The following is a 22,058-nucleotide window of genomic DNA, read 5'->3' as shown; positions in this document are numbered from 1 at the left end:
CATCAGCTAAACATCGCAATAGGGGACGCAGGTGGCGCTGTGGGTTAAATCACAGAGCCTAGGACTCGCCGATCAGAAGGTTGGCGGTTCGAATCCCCGTGACGGGGTGAGCTCCCGTTGCTCGGTTCCTGCTCCTGCCAACCTAGCAGTTCGAAAGCACCTCAAAGTGCAAGTAGATAAATAGGTATCACTCCTGCGGGAAGGTAAACAGTGTTTCCGTGCGCTGCTCTGGTTCGCCAGAAACGGCTTAGTCATGCTGGCCACATGACCCGGAAGCTGTACGCTGGCTCCCTCGGCCAGTAAAGCGAGATGAGCGCCGCAACCTCAGAGTCGGCCGCGACTGGACCTAATGGTCAGGGGTCCCTTGACCTTTACCCTTTAAACATTGCAATATACTGATATATCACAACATCTGAAATAAGGACGAAGCTATATAGAGGCATTGGCTGGCTGACAATGTTTTCCCCACATTGTGATTTTTCCATAGCACACACACGATTCACGATATATTGCCAGGTCAAAAATTATGAAACCGATATCACGATATGGACTTCAAACCGGTTTTGGACAATATGTCAATATAGCGCCCAGGTCTAGTTCGACCTTACCTTATTGTTGCAAGGTAGCCAAGGTTGGCGTGTGTTTTTCTTTCCATGGGACGTTTATCCAGTACTCTGAAGCGTCCCTGGCTGACAATACTTCCTGATCCAGAAAAGTCCCAGGGGAGAAATTGCCTCATGATGTCTTCTTCTGGGCTTTAATTGACGTACAGGTGCCTGGGGAAGACTGCAAAGATCATACTTCTAGTGAGATGATATGTAGAATGAATGAAAGGGCACTAAGCCTCCTCAAGAGTAAGGTAAATGCAACAGAAGTCCTGCACTTCGATCACGATTTCCCTGGAATTTACTCTCCCCATTGATGGTTTTCTTTTTAAATATATTTTTATTAGCTTTTACAAACATTTTCCAACCAGAACATAACATCTCCTCTTATCATATACAACATTTTGGCTATATGCCTAATACTTCCATCAACCAGGTCTAGTGATTTTCTATCTTCATCTCTTAGTCTTGCATTTCATTATCTTAACTATTACTTTTAATAGTCCTTAAGATCCACTCTCTTAGATTTTTTCTGTAATATTTCATATAGTTCTCCTTACAAAACTTATTGTAATCCTACAAGCATAGCCCCATTGATGGTTTTCAAATACAATTTATTTTCTTGTTTAATTGACTGAGAAGCTTAAAAATAAAATAAAAAATCCACAACAGAGTGCTAAACAATTTCTGTGCCCGAAGCCAATTGCTTTCTTTGCAATCCCAAGCTCTTGGACCGCACAAATTCAAAAGAACTATCCTGCTTTCTGGGAATTTCTGTCTGTCTGTCTGTCTGTCTGTCTCTCTCTCTCTCTCTCTCTCTCTCTCACACACACACACACACAATAAGTGTAAGAAAGATATATTTTATTTATTAACAACAACCAAAAAAAACTTCTGTAACTTTTCTTTATAGCATAGATCCAGTGCAACGATCTCAGTGGATAGTGACTGTACCATTAAGCGTGCTGCTACAGAAATTTCAAACCACAAGTGGTAAGAGAAAAACAAAACATTAATGGCAAACCAAGTTGATGGACTATGCCGAAATGGCGAAAATTAACTGGGAAGCTCAGGAATCAAAAAGACAAGAAATTTTAAAAAGAATGGGAAATGTTTATAATCACTGTAAACAGGTCAAAACATTAGCAGGATTTTAAATACACTTGTAATGTAACAGAATGTATAGTTAACTCAGGAAGATGAAAAACAGAAGTATTGATATGCAGTTGAAAATAGAATCAAAAGGACCCATGGAAGGGATGGCGGGGGAAGTCAGGAGATTCAGAGTAATCTCAAAAGAGTGGTACCTCAGGTTAAGTACTTAATTCGTTCTGGAGGTCCGTTCTTAACCGGAAACTGTTCTTAACCTGAAGCACCACTTTAGCTAATAGGGCATCCTTTCAGGTTAAGAACGGACCTCCTGAATGAATTAAGTACTTAACCTGAGGTACCACTGTAGTTGTAACCTGCCCCAGGAGCTCAGGGTGAAGGACAGGTAAATAATATTAATACAGTGGTACCTCGGGTTAAGTATTTAATTCGTTCCGGAGGTCCGTACTTAACCTGAAACTGTTCTTAATCTGAAGCACCACTTTAGCTAGTGGGGCCTCCTGCTGCTGCCGCGCCGCCGGAGCACAATTTCTGTTCTCAACCTGAAGCAAAGTTCTTAACCTGAAGCACTATTTCTGGGTTAGCGAAGTATGTAACGTGAAGCATATGTAACCTGAGGTACCACTGTATTTATTATTTAATTGTCCCTTTGTTTCCTTTATTGCTTTCAGAGCCCAGTCTCCTTTTTTGTTTTGACAATATGTCAAGCGGACAGAAGCTTCCTGGGCCTGGTAGTAAAGACCGTTTGGAATCAAAAAGAACCTCTTCACTTTCTACATCCCAGCCAGCGAATCCCGACTCCTCCAGCTCGCTTCTCACTGAAGAAAATGTTAAGAAACTGCAAGAGAAGAATTCTGCTTCTAAATCTGCCCTTGCTAGAGAGTCAATAGAAGCCTACATTACACAGAGCAATCTCTTTCTGAATAAGAGCGAAGCTAGTACAAGTCGGAGCAAGGAGGAAAGTCTGTCCAATGAAAAAGAACCGAAGGCAGCTTCTGTTGTTATCCATGTAGAGGACGCACGCAAAGATGTCTCAGAAAACACTGAACAATCCTCAAAAAAAGGTACCTGTATATTATTCCCTGGTGAGTATTTGAGACTTTTTGGTCACAATGCATAAAATACAAATAATTGATTTAAAACTGAACAACAACAGCAAAGCGAACATACAAAAATGCAAAAATCACCTTATGAAACTTGTCTTGGTGCCTAGCTCTCAACTTACTTGCAGCCAAGGCAAATGTTGCAACCAGTGAAGTAATAAATACATTACTGCCAGCCAGCAAAATAGAGATTTGCTAAACTACATGAGATATGGGAAGTCTACAATTTAATCTAGTATTTTATTTTATTTTTTTAAAAGTCTCAAAAGCAGCTGGGGAACCAGGAGCTAAATAGGATCGGGGCAATGGCACTGGGTTCATCCACCTGGGAGTTTAATGTGGATTTGAAGCTGTTTGTGTCTCTATTATTTATTGCATTATTATTATTTATAATATCCTGGGTAGATGTTTTGATGAGTCAAATCTGTAGTCAATGTGACCAGTCCCACTAGCCCAGGGATGGGAAACATTTTTGGCTCCATGGGTCAGATTCTCATCTGGATCAGCCATGCAGGTAAAATTTGACACGTGAGCAGGTTCGCCGCACCTGAAAATAACGTGATGGCATTACGATGAGTGACAGCTGCCCAAATCCCTTGTGTTGGTTCCCAATTGCCACCAGCTCAACGGCTGTTGCTGGTGACCTACAGTACATGGTGGGTTGCTAGTTCTATGCTCAGTGCTTTGGGAATCTCCCTTTGTAGCCTTATTGGAGTTCACCAATTGGGTCTGCGTTGCTCCCGGACAGGAGGAAGGAAGTCAAATGACACCGAGGGTTGGTTCAGAGAAAGAGTTCTTTATTTCTGCTCTCCAGAACAGCAGAAAGGCACTTGGGTGGTCAGTCCACATCAAGTCCAAAGAAATGAGAGACTACATGCAGTATATATCCTCCAGGCACCCTCTCCCCCTTCCCCAGCAATCCAGCCACGTCAGCTTGTGCATGCAGGTTGACATCACAGATATTCCTGCTCCGGTATTCTTAACCATAAAAGGGTATTCCTTCCTGTACTTCTGACCATAAAAGGTTGTTCCTGTTTCCTATGCTTGCTCTTGGAGCAAGAGGTCATCAACTCCAAGAACACACTCTGGCGCTGTTCCCATACTAGGTCTGTGCGTCTTTGTGGTCAGGACATAAGATAAGGCACAGACATGTCTTCCCTGTTCTACTGGTACAGTCAAGGCCATCCTTGCCGTCACAAACTGATAAAGTAGAGGGCTCTGAGCACTTGTTTATTCAGCTGGGTTTTGGCTCAAGAGCTCAAGTTAAAGCATTTTAGCTAAGGAAAAATGGGGATTTTGGAACAGTTTCAATCTGCCTGCACAGTCAGTTTTGGGTTCGGGAAATCCATTCCTTCACCTTCATAGCACTTCTCCCCTCCCCAGGAGAGAAAAGAAGCCTTTATTTTACATCCTTTTTTTTCCTCTGGGGAAAGCTGAGCTAATGAAACAGAGACAACTTTTACCCCTGTTTTATTCCGTTGATTTTAAAAGAAATCCCTTTCTCTCTTCCTTTCAGATTCCCAGACGAGATCTCCATCATCTTCAGTTCTTGAGTCTCAAACATCAATGAAAGCAGAATTGCCAACAATGTTAGTAACATTATAATAATTTATAATAATAATAATTTATTATTTATACCCCGCCCATCTGGTACATTCTACTCTACATTTCATTAACACCAATAATGGTTCTGGGTCCAACCAGCCAGCCTATTAAATCAGTAGTTTAAGATATGGTTTAACTCAGAACCCTGCTAACTTGTTTCTGATTCTGAATCCTAAAAGACACCAGAACAGGCCCTCTTCCATCTGAAAATTGACATCTGTGTGTCACTCCTAATTGGCAAATGATCCCTTGTTGAGGGCAGGGAGGGGAGGGAAGAGGCAAAAACTAGTTCCAAGGAAAACCATAAATACACTCTGGCAACGCTATTGCAGGGCCTGATAATGTTCTTTGATAATCACCTTTGATACATCTTCCAATGTAATTGCATGTTCCACATTCTGCACAGGACAAACCGGGCAGTATCTATGAAAAGCGACCAATGGAAACAAATCTGACGTCAGAAATAGCAATATTCATAAATCCGTAGGAGAGCATTTCAGTCTACCAGGGGACTCTGCAGCTAATCTTCTGGTAGCTACTTTGGGGCAAAGGAATTTAAAAGGGAAACTCCAGTGCGAAATGGCAGAATTACAATTCGTCAGGGAATTGAGAAAAATTCCCTTCTGTCCAAATAGAAACAGTGGTCTCCTTCTCTACTGCAAATGTTAACTAAACTCAGCATTGCCATGCTGTTTTATTTTATTTATGAAATTTATGAAATTTATATACTGCTTGACTGTAAAAAAAACACACCCAACCATACCTCAAAGCAGTTTACAATATAAATTTACAACCGTAAACTCTGTGTGTGTGTGTGTGTGTGTGTGTGTGTGTGTGTGTGTGTTTGGAGCACAGAACTTTGGATTACGTAGCTCAGAATTCTTTCCCCCTGCCCTCAACATAACATCAAAGTATATGCAGTGGTGCCCCGCAAGACGAATGCCTCGCAAGACGAAAAACTCGCTAGATGAAAGGGTTTTTCGGTTTTGCGTTGCTTCGCTAGACGAATTTCCCTATGGACTTGCTTCACAAGACGAAAACGTCTTGCGCTTTTTTCTTAAAGCCGCTTGAAGAGGCACAGTTGCGACGGAACGTGCTTCGCAAGACGAAAAACATCGCAAGACGAAAAGACTCGCGGAACGAATTATTTTCGTCTTGCGAGGCACCACTGTATGGGGTATCTTTGTTAAAACAGGAATTCTCTTACTGAACCTTTCTTTTCCCATTGCAGAAGATGTGGTGTTACAGATGTGGAAACTCAGACAGAATGGAGTTACTCAGACATGAGTTCAGAAGAAAAAAGTATGATAATAAGTATACTGTGCTGGCCTTAAACAGTTTTGTTTTTCAGAGAGTGTGTTCTAAACAACGACGCAGGCATATGTACACGTTGAAAACCAGCTTTGGGGTGACTTGGCAAAATTTGGTTGCATTTAAAATGCTGTGGTTTTATCTTTCAAATGCTATTTCTTTTATCAGATAGTTTCCTTTAAACTACTACAAAATTAAGAGATCATGTCTAACCCTTAATGAGGAGAGGGGAAATTAATTTGCACAATTTCAAAGTCTAAAATTCAGTTTTCACTAATTTTGTATTACTTTGGAATGCTCTGCTCTTCTGTGTAGGTATGTATTTCTTACTTGCCCTAGGTTGCCTCTTTCTCTACAGACCCTCTCGGGTGTTAAGATCAACAGAAGTTGCCCTCTTGGTTGTTCCACCACCCTCAAAAAGCATCTTCTATATCAGCCTTTATAGGGACACGGGTGGCGCTGTGGGTTAAACCACAGAGCCTAGGACTTGCTGATCAGAACGTTGGTGGTTCGAATCCCTGTGATGGGGTGAGCTCCCGTTGCTCGGTCCCTGCTCCTACCAACCTAGCTGTTCGAAAGCACATCAAAGTTCAAGTAGATAAATAGGTACCACTCTGGCAGGAAGGTAAACGGCGTTTCCATGTGCTGCTCTGGTTCGCCAGAAGCAGCTTAGTCATGCTGGCCACATGACCCAGAAGCTGTACACCGGCTCCCTTGGCCAGTAAAGCGAGATGAGCGCCGCAACCCCAGAGTCGGCCACGACTGGACCTAATGGTCCGGGGTCCCTATACCTTTATAGCAGCCTTTAAGTTGCGTGTCGAGACCCCGCAGCCACCCCCTCGTTGGGAAATAACTCACACAAGGACACGGATATTAGGTTTATGTTATTGGGCAAATTGGGCCACAACTTTATTGAATTACAGAATGTGAGCGGTACTGGCTTAGGCATTGATTGAACCTGACTATATCTGACTCCTGCCCGTTGCGCAGAAAGTCCGGTAAGGGTAAACCACTGGTAGGGGGAGCGCTGTCAATGCAAACCAACTCAAGCTCCCCCTGGTGTTCCCATCAAGGTCGTGTCAAGGCCCTAGCCCCCAACCGGGCTTCGAACAAGATCAAGACCCCCGGATTCCTTTAACGGAATACCCTTAAGCATGGAGGGGCAGGTGATGGCCACACCTCCCCTCCCCCACACAAGGTCAACAATGCCTAACCGCAACACTAACAAAGTTGTGACGATTGCTACGAGGTAGGCGAAAACCAAGTGGCCAGTGCCAATCTGCCAAGTGGAAAAATTCCTACCAGGCCCCTTGGACAACCAAGGCGACCAACCAAGGTCCATAGCAAGGCCAGTGCCTAAAAATTGCAAAATAGGGAGGGAGGGTGATTGAGGAAGCGAGCCAAAGAGGAAGCCCTCCAGCTCGCTCCTTGGTTTAAACAGTCCCAGCATGCCCCCCTCCCTGGCAAGTGGATTGGCTGGCCGGGCTCTGACGTGATCCCTGGGCAGCGGGGGACAAAGTCCCCCGCCGGCGGTGGGGAGTGGGTGGCCACGCGGCCCACGGCAGCTCCTCCCCACTGGGAAGTGGAGCGGATTTGTGGAATTCTTTTCCATGGAGGTTTGCCTGCCACTGAGATTACACTGCTTCCAGCAAACACCGAAGCTTTGACTTTTGACACATCATATGTATTTTTTAAGTCCTGGTGGTACGGTTAGTGTATTCAGCAGCTGCCTTCGTTCCGTGATGAATACAGTATTTTATTGCGTTGGTTATGTATTGGGTTTGTATGTTGCTTGTCTCAGCATTGCGATATATACCAGTATTTCTCACACAGGGAGAAGGAAGGTGGAGCAGGCAAGCAGGATTGTCAAGGAGAGACCTTTGGTTGGAGAAAGTGAGGGTGAGTTTTAGCAACAGCAAGATGTACTTAACATTATTGGGCTTCAAGTGTCCGTGGTATCTTGGCTAGACGACCTTATGATGCTTTTCTTATCTGATCCGTAGAAGCAATTGAAGGGTGTTTAATGAACGGTAATGCGTTCACCGTATTTTTCGCTCTATAGGACACACCCAACCATAGGACGCACCTTGTTTTAGAGAGGGAGACCAAGAAAAAAAAATCTCCCCCTCTCTGCTAAGCACCCCTTCAGCGAAGCAGCAGGAGAAACGGAGCCCCTTCCATTTCTCCTCCCGCTTGGCTGAAGGGGCACTGCGTAGCTCTCCCTCTCTGCTGAAGCCGGGAGAGTCTTGCTCTCCCGGCTTCAGCAAAAGGAACCCGAAGCCTTCGGAGCTCAGTGCGAGTTCCCGCTGTGCTCCGCAGGCTTTGGGTTCCTTTTGCTGAAGCCGGGAGAGCAAGACTCTCCCGGCTTCAGCAAATGAAACCTGAAGCCTCCGGAGCGCTGTGGGAACTCGCGCTGCGCTCTGAAGGCTTCAGGCAGCTATCCCTGAAGCCTGGAGAGCGAGAGGGGTCGGTGTGCACTGACCCCTCTAGCTCTCCAGGCTTCAGCAAAAGCAACGCGAAGCCTCCGGAGCACGGAGGGAGCGCTCCCTCTGTGCTTCGGAGGCTTCGCGTTGCTATCGCTGAAGCCAAGGAGCCTGCATTCGCTCCATAGGACGCACACACATTTCCCCTTAATTTTTGGAGGGGAAAAGGTGCGTCCTATAGAGCGAAAAATACGGTAGATCTTTCAGGGAAACTCTGGAGTGACATATTGACCCAACGGAAGGAATTCTGCTAGAGATTGTTCACACCTTAGCCACCTGATAACTGGTGTCAGTGTTTTGTGTGCGTGGATAAACTACCACAGATCAACCAAAGAGAGAATGTCTGCAGAGCTTCATGTCACCTCAAACACAATGCTCTTCAATGGAGTCAGTTTTACACATTCATCTACAAGATATCAAGTGTTAGTTAAGGTAGAGATGTCAATGAGTGTTGACTCTTGCTCCTGCTTGCAATCAACCTATCAGTTTGCGGGGGGGACGGGGGGAGGCAGGAGGCAAATTGTTGACAGGATTTTTTTCATTTAAGTAGCTTGAGGTTCAGTTTCAGAAGGCCACAAAAATCTTTGTTTGTGTGTTTGTTCCACAGAGCTAATAGTTCGCAGCATATTGGGAAAAAATGATGTCGCTGAAGTGGTCAGTGAAGGTACGCCTTGTCACACTGATAAGGTTTTAAGGCATCACATCAGACACAGGTTGAACTATTTGATACAGAAATAAGGTGGTAAGGTATCGTATTCCATTCAACTACCACCTTCACATATGGGACGTGGGTGGCGCTGTGGGTTAAACCACAGAGCCTAGGACTTGCCGATCAGAAGGTCGGCAGTTCGAATCCCCGTGACGGGGTGAGCTCCCGTTGCTCGGTCCCTGCTTCTGCCAACCTAGCAGTTCGAAAGCACGTCAGTTCAAGTAGATAAATAGGTAGCACTCCAGTAGGAAGGTAAATGGTGTTTCCGTGCGCTGCTCTGGTTTCGCCAGAAGCGGCTTAGTCATGCTGGCCACATGACTCGGCCAGTAAAGTGAGATGAGCGCCGCAACCCAAGAGTCCGCCATGACTGGACCTAATGGTCAGGGGCCCCTTTACCTTTACCTTACCACCTTCACAGAGAAGGTTCTGAAAGTTCTAAAAATGGACATCAGGTAGCAAGAATGAGAAAGATTTATACAAACTACTGTGTGCCGGAGTAGACAGCCATTTTGCTGGTGGGACCTTTCAACATGGTGGTTTATTATGGGCTGGATGCCGTTTACGCTTTGAAGTTTGGTTTCCATTTTTGCAGCACCCACATGGCATAGTAATCATCAAGATGCCAACTTGTACTTTTTCTTCTCTTAATTAACAGGCGGCTTCCGTTGCTGCAATCCTATTTCTCTGTGCTCCTCCCATGGGCAGATTTGTGAAATACCAGTAATAATACAGATTAAATGTTTGGGGCTGGTTAGTGCTCTGAGTTATACTGTGTGCTGTTGTAAACAAAAATTGCCTTTCTTCCCTTATGGGGTATCCAAGAGCCCATATAGAGTCTTTACATAGGTTCCCTATTGGTAGGAGAAAATAACAGAGGCCAACCAGAGAATATTGAGAAGCAAAGCAGCTAGTAAGCCTGATCTTTATTGATCTTTTGCAACAGGGTGCTCCCCTCACCCGAAGAAGTGAGGAGGAACCCAGAACAATGGCGCAAGGCCTTATGTGGACTTTTGAAATTGCCACCCTGTAGATCAAGACCACCCCCAGAAACATCATACATACATCACAGAAGGGGTGTAACCTAAGACCACCCCTCAGATACATCACAGGAAAGGCGGTCTTAAAACAGAAATTTAAATGTCGTTTTTCTTATCTCCTGTCTGGCAGGTTACTTGATTGGATTGCCTGGGGAGCCTGGCCAGTCTTTTGTATTGATAAATACGGTACTTAGTTCCTGGGCCAGGTCACAGGCTCACACCCTATTCATATCTTAAATGTGCCCTTAAGACAGGATTTGTGAGGAAAGAGACAATGGGGAGGTTTCCCACTTTGACCTTGCAGAGAAAACATTTGCTCAGTTTAGGAATCAAAATGGTTCCAGGTCGGTCTTCCTGTGCTGATCTATGTATGTGCTTGGTTGGTACACTTATGAACATTACCATATATCTAAGACCTCAGAATTCCTATCACAGTACACACACAGAAGTCTTCCTGTAAATTATGATGATTTATCCCTTCCAGTCTTCCCCAGCTGATGTTCAAAAGGGTTATGGGGTTCACTGTCAAACCCAAGACCCTGAACTGTAGGCTGAGACCACCCTTCCAGGGATCCAAAGAACTCACACAGTAGCCAAATTTAGCCCAAGAGACCCGAGGCAATTGGTTTAGAGCAAGGCAATTTCCCACATATTTGCAGAGAGGTATAGAAGGTGTTAGGGACGCGGGTGGCACTGTGAGTTATACCACAGAGCCTAGGACTTGCTGATCAGAAGGTCGGTGGTTCGAATCCCCGCGACAGGGTGAGTTCCCGTTGCTCGGTCCCAGCTCCTGCCAACCTAGCAGTCTGAAAGCATATCAAAGTGCAAGTAGATAAATAGGTACCGCTCCAGCGGGAAGGTAAACGGCGTTTCCATGCGCTGCTCTGGTTCGCCAGAAGCGGCTTAGTCAGGCTGGCCACATGACCCAAAAGCTGTATGCCTGCTCCCTCGGCCAATAAAGCGAGATGAGTGCTGCAACCCCAGAGTCAGCCACGACTTGACCTAATGATTTACCTTTACTATAGAAGGTGTTCTTGTTTAAGATTGCTTACGGTAGCAGCAAAATGAGAATTCTGATACCCAATAAGAAAGAGCAGGTCAATTAAGATTTTAGGAACATTTGGTGAAATATGTATAGAGCCGTACCTTGGTTTTCGAACAGCTTAGTTCTCAGAACGTTTTGGCTCCCGAACACTGCAAAACTGGAAGTGACTGTTCCGGTTTGCGAACTATTTTTGGAAGCGGAACGTCCGACGGGGCTTCCATGGTTTCCGATTGGCTGCAGGAGCTTTCTGCAGCCAATCAGAAGCCGCAAGTTGGTTTCCGAATGTTGTGGAAGTTGAATGGACTTCTGGAATGGATTCCGTTCGATTTTCAAGGTATGACTGTACTTCATCACCACTCTCTGACGCCTAAAAAGAGAAATAAGTTGGGAAGTTTGGTCTTCTATATATCTGAAAAGAGCTCCTCTATGTCCCATGCTTATGATTCGGCTTGGTTTGCATCAAGCACCTTGCATTTTAAACAAAGAAGCAAACCTAACAAAAGCTTTTTGCCAAGGATTAACTTTGTTTTTCATCTTTGTATATTTACCTCCTTCTAAAATATTTCCGATGCGTTTGCTTGGAAACTTCAAAGAGAGTTCTGAAGATCACGAGTCAGCTATTGAGGTGAGATCACGTATAGTTGGGACCAAAAGTATTGTAGTTCATCTTTTTGTAGGGGTTCGTTTTGTACAATTGACATCTATGGTCACGTATAACTATCTACCTGTGGGGAATGTATAGTGCTATTTTTCTAGAAGAAAAAAGAAGTGCCAGAACTCATCATGAACACCTCCCTCGTTCTCTTAGAATGGCAATAGCGCTCACCTAAGAGGTGCTGGAACTGAGTTTCTGTGAGTTCCCCCGGGGGGGAAAAAAGCCCTGGAAATATAGATTTTGACTACTGGAGGCAATATTTTAGAGAGAGGGTCACAAGAACCAAGGATTACACAACATAGCTGTCAACTTACAGATTTGAAAATAAGGTACCAGCAGCCTTGAAAATAAGGGATCAGCAGCCAAAATAAGGGATTTTTTGGGCACAGGTATGTTCAACCTCTGAGCCCCTCCGAGCCAAAGGCAGAAAGCCCAGCCAGCAGCCAAACAAAGCCTCAAGCGGTGGTTCCCACAGCGCAGCAACCCAGCAAAGGGGATGCAGCAAGGAAAACCACCGTCACCTCTCCGCTGGGAAGCTCTGAGCAAAGGCGAGTCCCCAGGCAACGCGGCCGATTTGATTGGCACAAGACATGCAAGCTGCACCCCCCAGTTGTTCTCAGACTCCTTATTGGGTGAGCAACGCAGCCAAGCAACACAGTTGGAGCCTCCCTCCTCCCTGGCCGGCAGAGAGGGAGGGAGAGGAGCTGCTTCCTTTGAAACCCGGGAAATTTAAGGGACATCATCAATAAGGGACAGCAGCGGGACACAGCGCTGGGATAAGGGAGTTTCCTGCCAAATAAGGGACAGTTGACAGCTATGTTACACAAGCCCTCTTTAGGCCCATGCGTTCGCACCTAACTGGCACAGCCACTCTCCTGCAGATATGAATTCCCACCCATCCACAGTAGTTGCCCGCTCATTTTAAAACTGTTTCCCCACAGTTCTAAATATTTGTTTAAATGAAAGCAAATGTTTTCAGGGAGCCAAAGTCAATCCCGTTGTATTGGATGAGCTGTTCATTTGTCCTGGTCTGGAATAACAGAAGGGGCCTCCTCATGGAAAAGTGATTTGACTCTGAGCCTAAACCACATTCATACACATCAGGCATATCCAAAGACCGCCTTGTGTGGTATAATCCTGCCCCTTTGGCAGTTTATTTCCTGGGGTAAAACTTCAACCCTCAACAACTTTGGGTTAAAATTGTAAAAAAAGGTCAAGCTCAAAAACTTGGGGGGGGGGCGGTTCATTTCCTGGTAAAATCCTGAAAAAAGAGCTCAGCAACTTCAATCCTAAAAAAAGCTCAACATCCCCTTACACACATTCACTTCATCAAATCTGGCCCTCTTTGAAAAAAGTTTGGGGCACCCCTGATATACATGTTTTCCTGTGTATAGCTAGGGAATTTTAAAAAAATTTAAATAAATTTTATTAGTATTTCCCACACAACAACAACAGGAAAGATATCAAAAAATAACAATACACAACACACAAAAATCAACATTTGCAAACTAAAAAAGCAGCAACAACAAAAAACATATCCATATCTCAAAACTTAATATTATAAACACTAAAACAAGACATTGACTTCCACCAATCCCACAGCACCTCCTTTATCTCTCATTGTGTCTTCCTGTTTTCCTGTTTTCTTTATCATCTCTATCCTAACATCTAGATATAAATCCTTCTTTCATATCCTTTCACTTCACAAGGTTATTCCAGACCCAGCCAGATTTCTGCCCTCGAGCCTTGACTTTTGAGGTATTCATTTAGGCACTCCCATTCTTTTTTTACTTCACTTTTTGGTTTTTGTCTTATTATGTCTGTCAATTCTGAGAGCTTACATAGCCACTCTCCCCTAGTGGGTAACTGATTCCCTTTCCAGTACTGGAAAGTGTATAACTAGTTTAGTTTGAGAAGCCATTTGCTTACCCCCTCCACCTTTTTCCCAGGATCATTCTGAAACCGATCTTTGCCTTCTCGGTTGCTGTGAGTTTTGCACCACAGCACTGAAGCCTTTACCAACAGCAGAATACCTGGATGAGAGCCCAGAGAAAATGGAATGTGTGAGTATTGTTCTCATTTTCAAAACGAACAACAACAACTTCACTTCTGAAAGTGGAATCCTTCTCAGAAAAAAAGTATGTGCCCTGGTGGTTTCCTTTGGAGGAGAAGGAGAAGCAGATGTCAGTGGGAAGAGTCCCAGTCAGCCTCCTCCCCTCCCCTCCCCTCCCTTCTAATCCCAGTGGGGCTGAGATCAAACCCCATTGCGGTGGCCATACCCAGCTGCCCTTTGTTTGCAGTTTCTCTGCCCTTTCTGTAGAAGCGAGCCCAGAGATCTCTGTTCTGTGAGCATTGTGGGAAGGTTCAGGGATGCAGGAGAGGACATATTGTCTGATAATAGCCTTTCCAACTTGTGTTAACAAGTTCACAATTTAGCAAAGTAACATTCCCCCTTTTAAACTTGCAGCGGCTGCGTTTGCTCAGGCTCGCTAAAGCCTCTATAATAACTGTTCTGGTATTTCCCCCTTATTCCCTCATAAAATATAAGAGACGACACAGTCTTCTATAGAAGTATAAAAAGAGTTTACTCACATAGCATTCTGTTCACAATAGGATCCCAGAAGGCAGACTTAGCTTAGAAAAGTAACATATACCTGGAAACTATGTCATAAGAAGACAGTCCCTTTGTCCTCTCTTGGCGGAGCAAAGAGGGCATCTTTGGCTAAGCAGATGTTGCTTCTTCGATGCATGTAGTCAAAAAAAGAGAGATGGCTGCCCTGCCCTGTGCTTTTGTCGTTACCTGCACAGGTGAGGCCACGCCCACCTCTAGTCACATGCAGAGGAAGTCTGTCCCAGCCCAGAAGGAAACAGGAAGTTTACCTGCTGGCTGGACAAACATTCCTCGCCATGTGTAAACATGTTCACTCTAGGAATGCTGTACTTGACTGCTCTTGTGTTTGATATCCCAAAAGCATGACTGTCTACCCATATTTGCACGTGTAGACCTAGGTCAGTGGTGGCAAACCTATGGCACACGTGCCAGAGAGGGCACTCAGAGCCCTTTCTGTGGGCATGCGTGCCATCGCCCCAGCAGGGCCGAAGCTTCCGTGCCAGGGGTGGGGGAGAAGGAGGAGAGGAGGGCTCGGTGCAAGCAGGAGTGGAGGCGGGGATCTCTCAGAAGTGGAGTGGAGGCTTCGGGCTGAGAGATCCCTGCCTCTACTCCTGCTTGCACGCAAGTAGGAGCGGGATGAGGCAGCTCAGCTGAAGAGTGCCTGGCTGCCTTCAGGTGGTGCAGGGGCTCTCAGGTGCAGCTTCCGGGCTGCCTCCACCTTCCCCAACCCCAGCAACTATTCGGCCTGGCCGCCTTCAAGGGGTTTCATGGGATTAGATGCAGAGGTGGGGACTCCTTTAAACTTGTCCCTTGAGGGGAGTGCAGCCGCGAACCCCTCAACGGAAAGTGTGATGGAGCCTGCACCTCCCCAGCTGAGTAGCCCCGATCCAGCTCCCGTTCCCGTGCAAGCAGCAACGCTGCCTAGCGGAGCAGCCTGATCCCACTGGGAGAGGGGTGGCGGCGACATCCCTTGCCTGCTCGCTTGCCGCCCCGGCCCAGCCTTCCCTCACTAGGAAAACGGAAGTGTGGCACTCAAAAGGGAAGTTATACTCAGAACAGAGCACGTTCAGCTTCCGGAAAATGTTCCAAAACTGGAGCACTCATTTCCGGGTTTGAAGTGTTCAGGTTCCAAGTAGTTCGAGAACTAAGCTGTTCGAAGACTGAGAAGAAGAAGAGTTTGGATTTGATATCCCGCCTTTCACTCCCCTTCAGGAGTCTCAAAGCGGCTAACATTCTCCTTTCCCTTCCTCCCCCACAACAAACCCTCTGTGAGGTGAGTGGGGCTGAGAGACTTCAGAGAAGTGTGACTGGCCCAAGGTCACCCAGCAGCTGCATGTGGAGAGTAGGGAATCAAACCCGGTTCACCAGATTACGAGTCCACTGCTCTTAACCATTACACCACACTGGCTTTTGGGTACCAATGTATTTATTTCCCCCGATTTGAACCGTATTTATCCCCCCACCCACACCTCTGCTGTGGTGAATTTCTTGAATCAAAATGAGAGTACCCCTAAACATGTTTTTAAAAAATGCACTGAGTTAACCATAAAATTGTATATCAGTGTAAAGATAATTTAATGAAGAATGTAATGCAATAACTTTTATGAAGGGTTATTTATTACAACAGCAGTTATAAAGAAGAAACGTAAAGTACACAGAAAAAAATGAGATATACGGGTTAAATTATCGTGTTGGCACTTTGCGCTAAGTAAGTGGGTTTTGGGTTGCAGTTTGGGCACTCGGTCTCTAAAAGGTTCACCATCACTGACTTAGATTAAGAAAATTTTCTTCTGTACGTTACCTTGGGGCAGATATGGAAGGCAGTTAACTGAACAACCAGAGCAGGCCATTTTGGCACCTGAGGCAAACCACAAAATGGTGTCCTCTCTCCGTAACACGGAAGAAGGGGGGAGTGAAGATCTACATCAGGAACAAGGAGGGGAATAAAGATCTGAACTGAGATCTGCTGCCCCTGCAAATCCTGCCGCCTGAGGCAACCACCTGGCCTTGCCTCAGGGGTGGGCCGGCCCCGACAACAGCAATGTTCTTCTGCCCAGTCTTTATTGAACATTTGGTCTCATTTGTTTTCAGGGAGGTTCTTCAACATTGAGCACTCCTCCTGATTTAATTGTGTGGCGCCTGTATATTTTCCTGTTAATCATTTGTTGATCCCACACTTTTCAGTACATCTCCCCATCACTTTTCTACCCACAAAAAAGGCCACTAAAGAACTTGTTCTGCTAAGGCGGCAGAGCACTTTAATCGCGCGAATCTGAATTTTTGGGATGTGCTTGAATTTGTTCCTGCAAAATACGGGAAACCCAGAGGTGACGCAAAAGAGCTAAACAAAGCTAGGTAAAGGGACACCTGACCATTGGGTCCAGTCGCGGACGACACTGCGGTTGTGGCGCTCATCTCGCTTTATTGACCGAGGGAGCCACCGTACAGATTCCGGATCATGCAACCAGCATGACTAAGCCGCTTCTGGCGAACCAGAGCAGCACACGGAAATGCCGTTTACCTTCCTGCCGGAGCGGTACCTATTTATCTACTTGCACTTTGACATGCTTTCAAACTGCTAGGTTGGCAGGAGCAGGGACTGAGCAACGGGAGCTCACCCCGTCACAGGGATTAGAACTACCGACCTTCTGATCGGCAAGTCCTAGGCTCTGTGCTTTAACCCACAGTGCCACCAGCGTCCCTCCAAACAAAGCTAAAAACTAGCAAATTTGGGATCTAGGATAAAATAGCCTGTAAATGAGAAAACTTGATAGCGGCTTCCATTAAAGTGATTTTCAGATTACTGGGTTTTGTATAGCTTATGTGTTGCAGGACATACAAGGACATTTTCCAATGTGTAGTTCAGGAGCTCATCGAAAACAGCCCTGAAGGAAGTACAATCGACATCACTCCTCACCGACACCAATTGGAAGGCTCTTGGCTAGAGAACAAGACTAAAAGGACACTGATAAAAGAGTGAGTGACTTTGGAGATGACTTCTTCAGTTCTCAAACTACCCAGAGACTTCCTGCTTTATTTTCTGATTGCTAAATATGACAGGACTGTGAAAACGGTCTTGAGAGTAGTTTGATCTGGCAGTCTACCATTCGGGTTGCCGTATTCCCAATAGTGAAAATCCAAACAAAGTTGTTGAGCTGTTGAACATCTCTTCCCCGCCCCCCCAAAAAATGTTTTAGGCCTTTCCTTTGTTTGTTTCTTTTTAAAAATAGCCCTACTAGTCATACGTCCGGGTTTTCCTGGATATTTTGCTGATTCAGCAAAAATGCACCCGGACGCCATTTTGCTGAGCGATTTCTGGACTTGTCAGTGAAAACCCGGACGTATGGCAGCCCCTATCTACAATGGAATAAGACTCACAACCGGAAAGCAACTTTCCAATGTAGAATTTATAGCCATAAAAAAAAAAAAAAAGAATCCAGGACTTTTATTCACTCCCAAGAAGAATCCTTCTTAAGTTGTCATTTTGAGCACTTCCAGTGTACGGAATACATGCTTCAGCCTTGACAGACAAAAATAAGGGGCTCATAGTTCCTGACATCATAGCTCATAGCTCCTGACATCTGTTTCCCTCTGAACATGTTTTTTATGGAGAAAAATCCAAAATAGGTACCGTATTTTTCGCCCCATAAGACGCACCGGCCCATAAGACGCACCTAGTTTTTTTGGGGGGAAATAAAGGAAAAAAATTTATTTCCCCCCCAGGTGCGCTGCGCTACACCAGGAGCTTGGGGCGTGCTGAGGTCAGCGCGCCCCAAGCTTCTGCGTGCCGGCAAGCAGTCCGCTAGCCCTGGGAGAGCCGCGGGGCTCTCCCAGAGCTAGCGGACCCCTGCGCTACACCAGAAGCTTGGGGCGAGCTGAGCTCAGCGCGCCCCAAGCTTCTGCGTGCGCGCAAGCAGTCCGCTAGCCTTGGGAGAGCCGCGGGGCTCTCCCAGGGCTAGCGGACCCCTGCGCTAATCCAGAAGCTTGGGGCGAGCTGAGCTCAGCGCGCCCCAAGCTTCTGCGTGCGCGCAAGCAGTCCGCTAGCCTTGGGAGAGCCGCGGGGCTCTCCCAGGGCTAGCGGACCCCTGCGCTAATCCAGAAGCTTGGGGCGAGCTGAGGTCAGCGCGCCCCAAGCTTCTGCGTGCCGGCAAGCAGTCCGCTAGCCCTGGGAGAGCCGCGGGGCTCTCCCAGGGCTAGCAGATCGCTGCGCTACACCAGGAGCTTGGGGCGTGCTGAGCTCAGCGCGCCCCAAGCTTCTGCGTGCGCGCAAGCAGTCCGCTAGCCTTGGGAGAGCCGCGGGTCTCTCCCAGGGCTAGCGGACCCCTGCGCTAATCCAGAAGCTTGGGGCGAGCTGAGGTCAGCGCGCCCCAAGCTTCTGCGTGCCGGCAAGCAGTCCGCTAGCCCTGGGAGAGCCGCGGGGCTCTCCCAGGGCTAGCGGATCGCTGCGCTACACCAGGAGCTTGGGGCGTGCTGAGCTCAGCGCGCCCCAAGCTTCTGCGTGCGCGCAAGCAGTCCGCTGCCGCCCCAAGCCTCGCGTACCCGGTGGGACCTCCTGCCGGGTGCGCGAGGCTTGCAGACACTCGCCCGAAGCAGGGGGAGCCCTCCCGAGGTCTCCCCGTGTTTCGGGCGACAGGCTGCCGCCCCAAGCCTCGCGCACCCGGTGGGACCTCCTGCCTGGGCTGCGGAATTGTTCCCTAAGCGTCGGGCGCTCTGCTTTCAGGGCGTCCGACGCTCCGAGAAGCAGGCTGCTATCCGCAGCCTAGGCAGCCCTGTGGGACCTCCCACGGGGCTGCCTGGGCTGCGGAATTGTTCCCGAAGCGTCGGGCGCTCTGCTTTCAGGGCGCCCGACGCTCCGAGAAGCAGGCTGCTATCCGCAGCCTAGGCAGCCCTGTGGGACCTCCCACGGGGCTGCCTGGGCTGCGGAATTGTTCCCGAAGCGTCGGGCGCTCTGCTTTTCAGGGCGCCCGACGCTCCGAGAAGCAGGCTGCTATCCGCAGCCTAGGCAGCCCCGTGGGACCTCCCACGGGGCTGCCTGGGCTGCGGAATTGTTCCCGAAGTGTCGGGCGCTCTGCTTTCAGGGCGCCCGACGCTCCGAGAAGCAGGCTGCTATCCGCAGCCTAGGCAGCCCTGTGGGACCTCCCACAGGGCTGCCTAGGCTGCGGATATCTTCCTGAAGGCTGGAGAGCGAGAGGGGTCGGTGCGCACGGACCCCTCTCGCTCTCCAGGCTTCAGCGAAAGCCTGCATTCGCTCCATAGGACGCACACACATTTCCCCTTCATTTTTGGAGGGGAAAAAGTGCGTCCTATAGAGCGAAAAATACGGTAGTTGCTTATGTAACCGTTCAACCCTAGTAATATATAGATTTCTCCTCATTTTTTTATTGTGCTACCCCTCCATCTTGGCTTTTTCAGCACATAGAACTGCTTTCTAAATGTCATATAACCATAGAGTTGTAGAGTTAGAAGGGACCCCAAGGGTCATCTAGTCCAGGCATGGCCAAACATGGCCCTCCAGATGTTTTGGGACTACAATCCCCATCATCCCTGACCACTGGTCCTGCTAGCTAGGGATGATGGGAGTTGTAGTCCCAAAACAGCTGGAGGGGCAAGTTTGGCCATGCCTGATCTAGTCCAACCCCCTATAATAAAATAATCTCAACTAAAGCATCCATGACAGGTGGCTATCCAACCTCTGCTTAAAAACCTCCAAGGAAGGAGAGTCCACCACCTCTGGAGGGAGACCGTTCCACTGTCAAACAGCTTTTACTGTCAGGAAGGTTTTCCTGATGTTTAGTCGGAATCTCCTTTCTTGTAACTTGAAGCCATTCGTTCGATTCCTATCCTCCAGAGCTTGTTCCCTCTTCCATGTGACAGCCCTTAAGATATCTGATAATAATAATAATAATAATAATAATAATAATAATAATAATAATAATAATTTATTATTTATACCCCGCCCATCTGGCTGGGCCTCCCCAGCCACTCTGGGCGGCTTCCACAGAAAACAAAAATACAATAAAATATCAAACGTTAAAAACTTCCCTGAACAGGGCTGCCTTAAGATGTCTCCTGAATGTCAGGTAGTTGTTTATCGCTTTGACATCTGCTGGAAGGGCGTTCCACAGGGCGGGCGCCACTACCGAGAAGGCCCTCTACCTGGTTCCCTGTAGCTTTGCTTCTCGCAATGAGGGAACCGCCAGAAGGCCCTCGGCGCTGGACCTCAGCGTCCGGGCAGAATGATGGGGGTGGAGACGCTCCTTCAGGTATACTGGACCGAGGCCGTTTAGGGCTTTAAAGGTCAGCACCAACACTTTGAATTGTGCTCGGAAACGTACTGGGAGCCAATGCAGGTCTTTCAAGACAGGTGTTATATGGTCTCGGCGGCCGCTCCCAGTCACCAGTCTAGCTGCCGCATTCTGGATTAGTTGTAGTTTCCGAGTCACCTTCAAAGGTAGCCCCACGTAGAGTGCATTGCAGTAGTCCAAGCGGGAGATAACCAGAGCATGCACCACTCTGGCGAGACAGTCCGCAGGCAGATAGGGTCTCAGCCTACGTACCAGATGGAGCTGGTAAACAGCTGCCCTGGACACAGATTTGACCTGTGCCTCCATGGACAGCTGTGAGTCCAAAATGACTCCCAGGCTGCGCACCTGGTCCTTCAGGGGCACAGTTACCCCATTCAGGACCAGGGAATCCTCCACACCTGCCCGCTTCCTGTCCCCCCAAACAGTACTTCTGTCTTGTCAGGATTCAACCTCAATCTGTTAGCCGCCATCCATCCTCCAACCGCCTCCAGACACTCACACAGGACCTTCACCGCCTTCACTGGTTCTGATTTGAAAGAGAGGTAGAGCTGGGTATCATCCGCATACTGATGAACACCCAGCCCAAACCTCCTGATCTCTCCCAGCGGCCGCATGTAAATGTTGAAAAGCATGGGGGAGAGGACAGAACCCTGAGGCACCCCACAAGTGAGAGCCCAGGGGTCTGAACACTCATCCCCCACCACCACTTTCTGAACACGGCCCAGGAGGAAGGAGCGGAACCACTGTATAACAGTGCCCCCAGCTCCCAGCCCCTCAAGATGGTCCAGAAGGATGCTATGGTCGATGGTATCAAACGCCGCTGAGAGATCCAGCAGAACTAGGAAACAGCTCTCACCTTTGTCCCTAGCCCGCCGGAGATCATCAACCAGTGCGACCAAGGCAGTTTCAGTCCCATGATGAGGCCTGAATCCCAACTGGAAGGGATCCAAACAGTCCGCTTCTTCCAGGCATGCCTGGAGTTGTTCGGCAACCGCTCGCTCAATCACCTTGCCCAGGAATGGAAGATTTGAGACTGGGCGATAGTTGGCCATCGTGGCCGCATCTAAAGATGGTTTTTTAAGAAGCGGTTTAATAACCGCCTCTTTCAGCGGGTCTGGGAAGGCTCCCTCACGGAGGGAAGCATTCACCACCCCACGAAGCCCATCGCCCAGTCCTTCCCGGCTAGCTTTTATAAGCCAGGATGGGCAAGGATCCAGGAGACAGGTGGTTGGTTTCACTCGTCCAAGCAGCCTGTCCACATCCTCGGAGGTAACAGATTGGAATTGATCCCACTCAACTTGACTAGACAGAACTCTGGCACTCTCCCACCCCGGCCCTGCTCCCACGGTGGAGTCTACTTCTTCCCAAATCTGAGCGATTTTATCTGCAAAAAACTTTGCAAAATCATTGCAGGAGAACATATGGCCCGTACTGGGCCCCGATGTTGCAGGTGGTTCTGCTAAATTGTGAACCACCTGA

At 47.6% G+C, this 22,058-nt stretch overlaps 1 protein-coding gene across 3 annotated transcripts in view; it reads left to right on the top strand.

Annotated features, from left to right (window-relative positions):
- Positions 1-22,058, top strand: part of ERICH6B (glutamate rich 6B) — a 38,550-nt gene that overhangs the window by 1,686 nt on the left and 14,806 nt on the right. The window contains exons 3-12 of one of the 3 annotated variants that reach the window (XM_082223132.1): positions 773-859; positions 1,519-1,598; positions 2,387-2,800; positions 4,335-4,407; positions 5,655-5,725; positions 7,568-7,633; positions 8,825-8,881; positions 11,602-11,633; positions 13,613-13,726; positions 17,093-17,250. In XM_082223132.1, the coding sequence (XP_082079258.1) occupies positions 2,416-2,800; positions 4,335-4,407; positions 5,655-5,725; positions 7,568-7,633; positions 8,825-8,881; positions 11,602-11,633; positions 13,613-13,726; positions 17,093-17,250 (956 nt within the window). In that variant the 5' untranslated portion in view covers positions 773-859; positions 1,519-1,598; positions 2,387-2,415. The remainder of the gene's footprint in view (positions 1-772; positions 860-1,518; positions 1,599-2,386; positions 2,801-4,334; positions 4,408-5,654; positions 5,726-7,567; positions 7,634-8,824; positions 8,882-11,601; positions 11,634-13,612; positions 13,727-17,092; positions 17,251-22,058) is intronic. The other 2 variants (XM_082223134.1, XM_082223133.1) reach the window with 2 other exon arrangements.

The sequence above is a fragment of the Podarcis vaucheri genome (genome assembly GCF_965113315.1).
Source record: "Podarcis vaucheri genome assembly, chromosome: 5".
In the NCBI taxonomy this organism is placed as follows: Eukaryota; Metazoa; Chordata; class Lepidosauria; order Squamata; family Lacertidae; genus Podarcis; species Podarcis vaucheri.
This window is presented reverse-complemented; position numbering and strand designations above follow the sequence as displayed.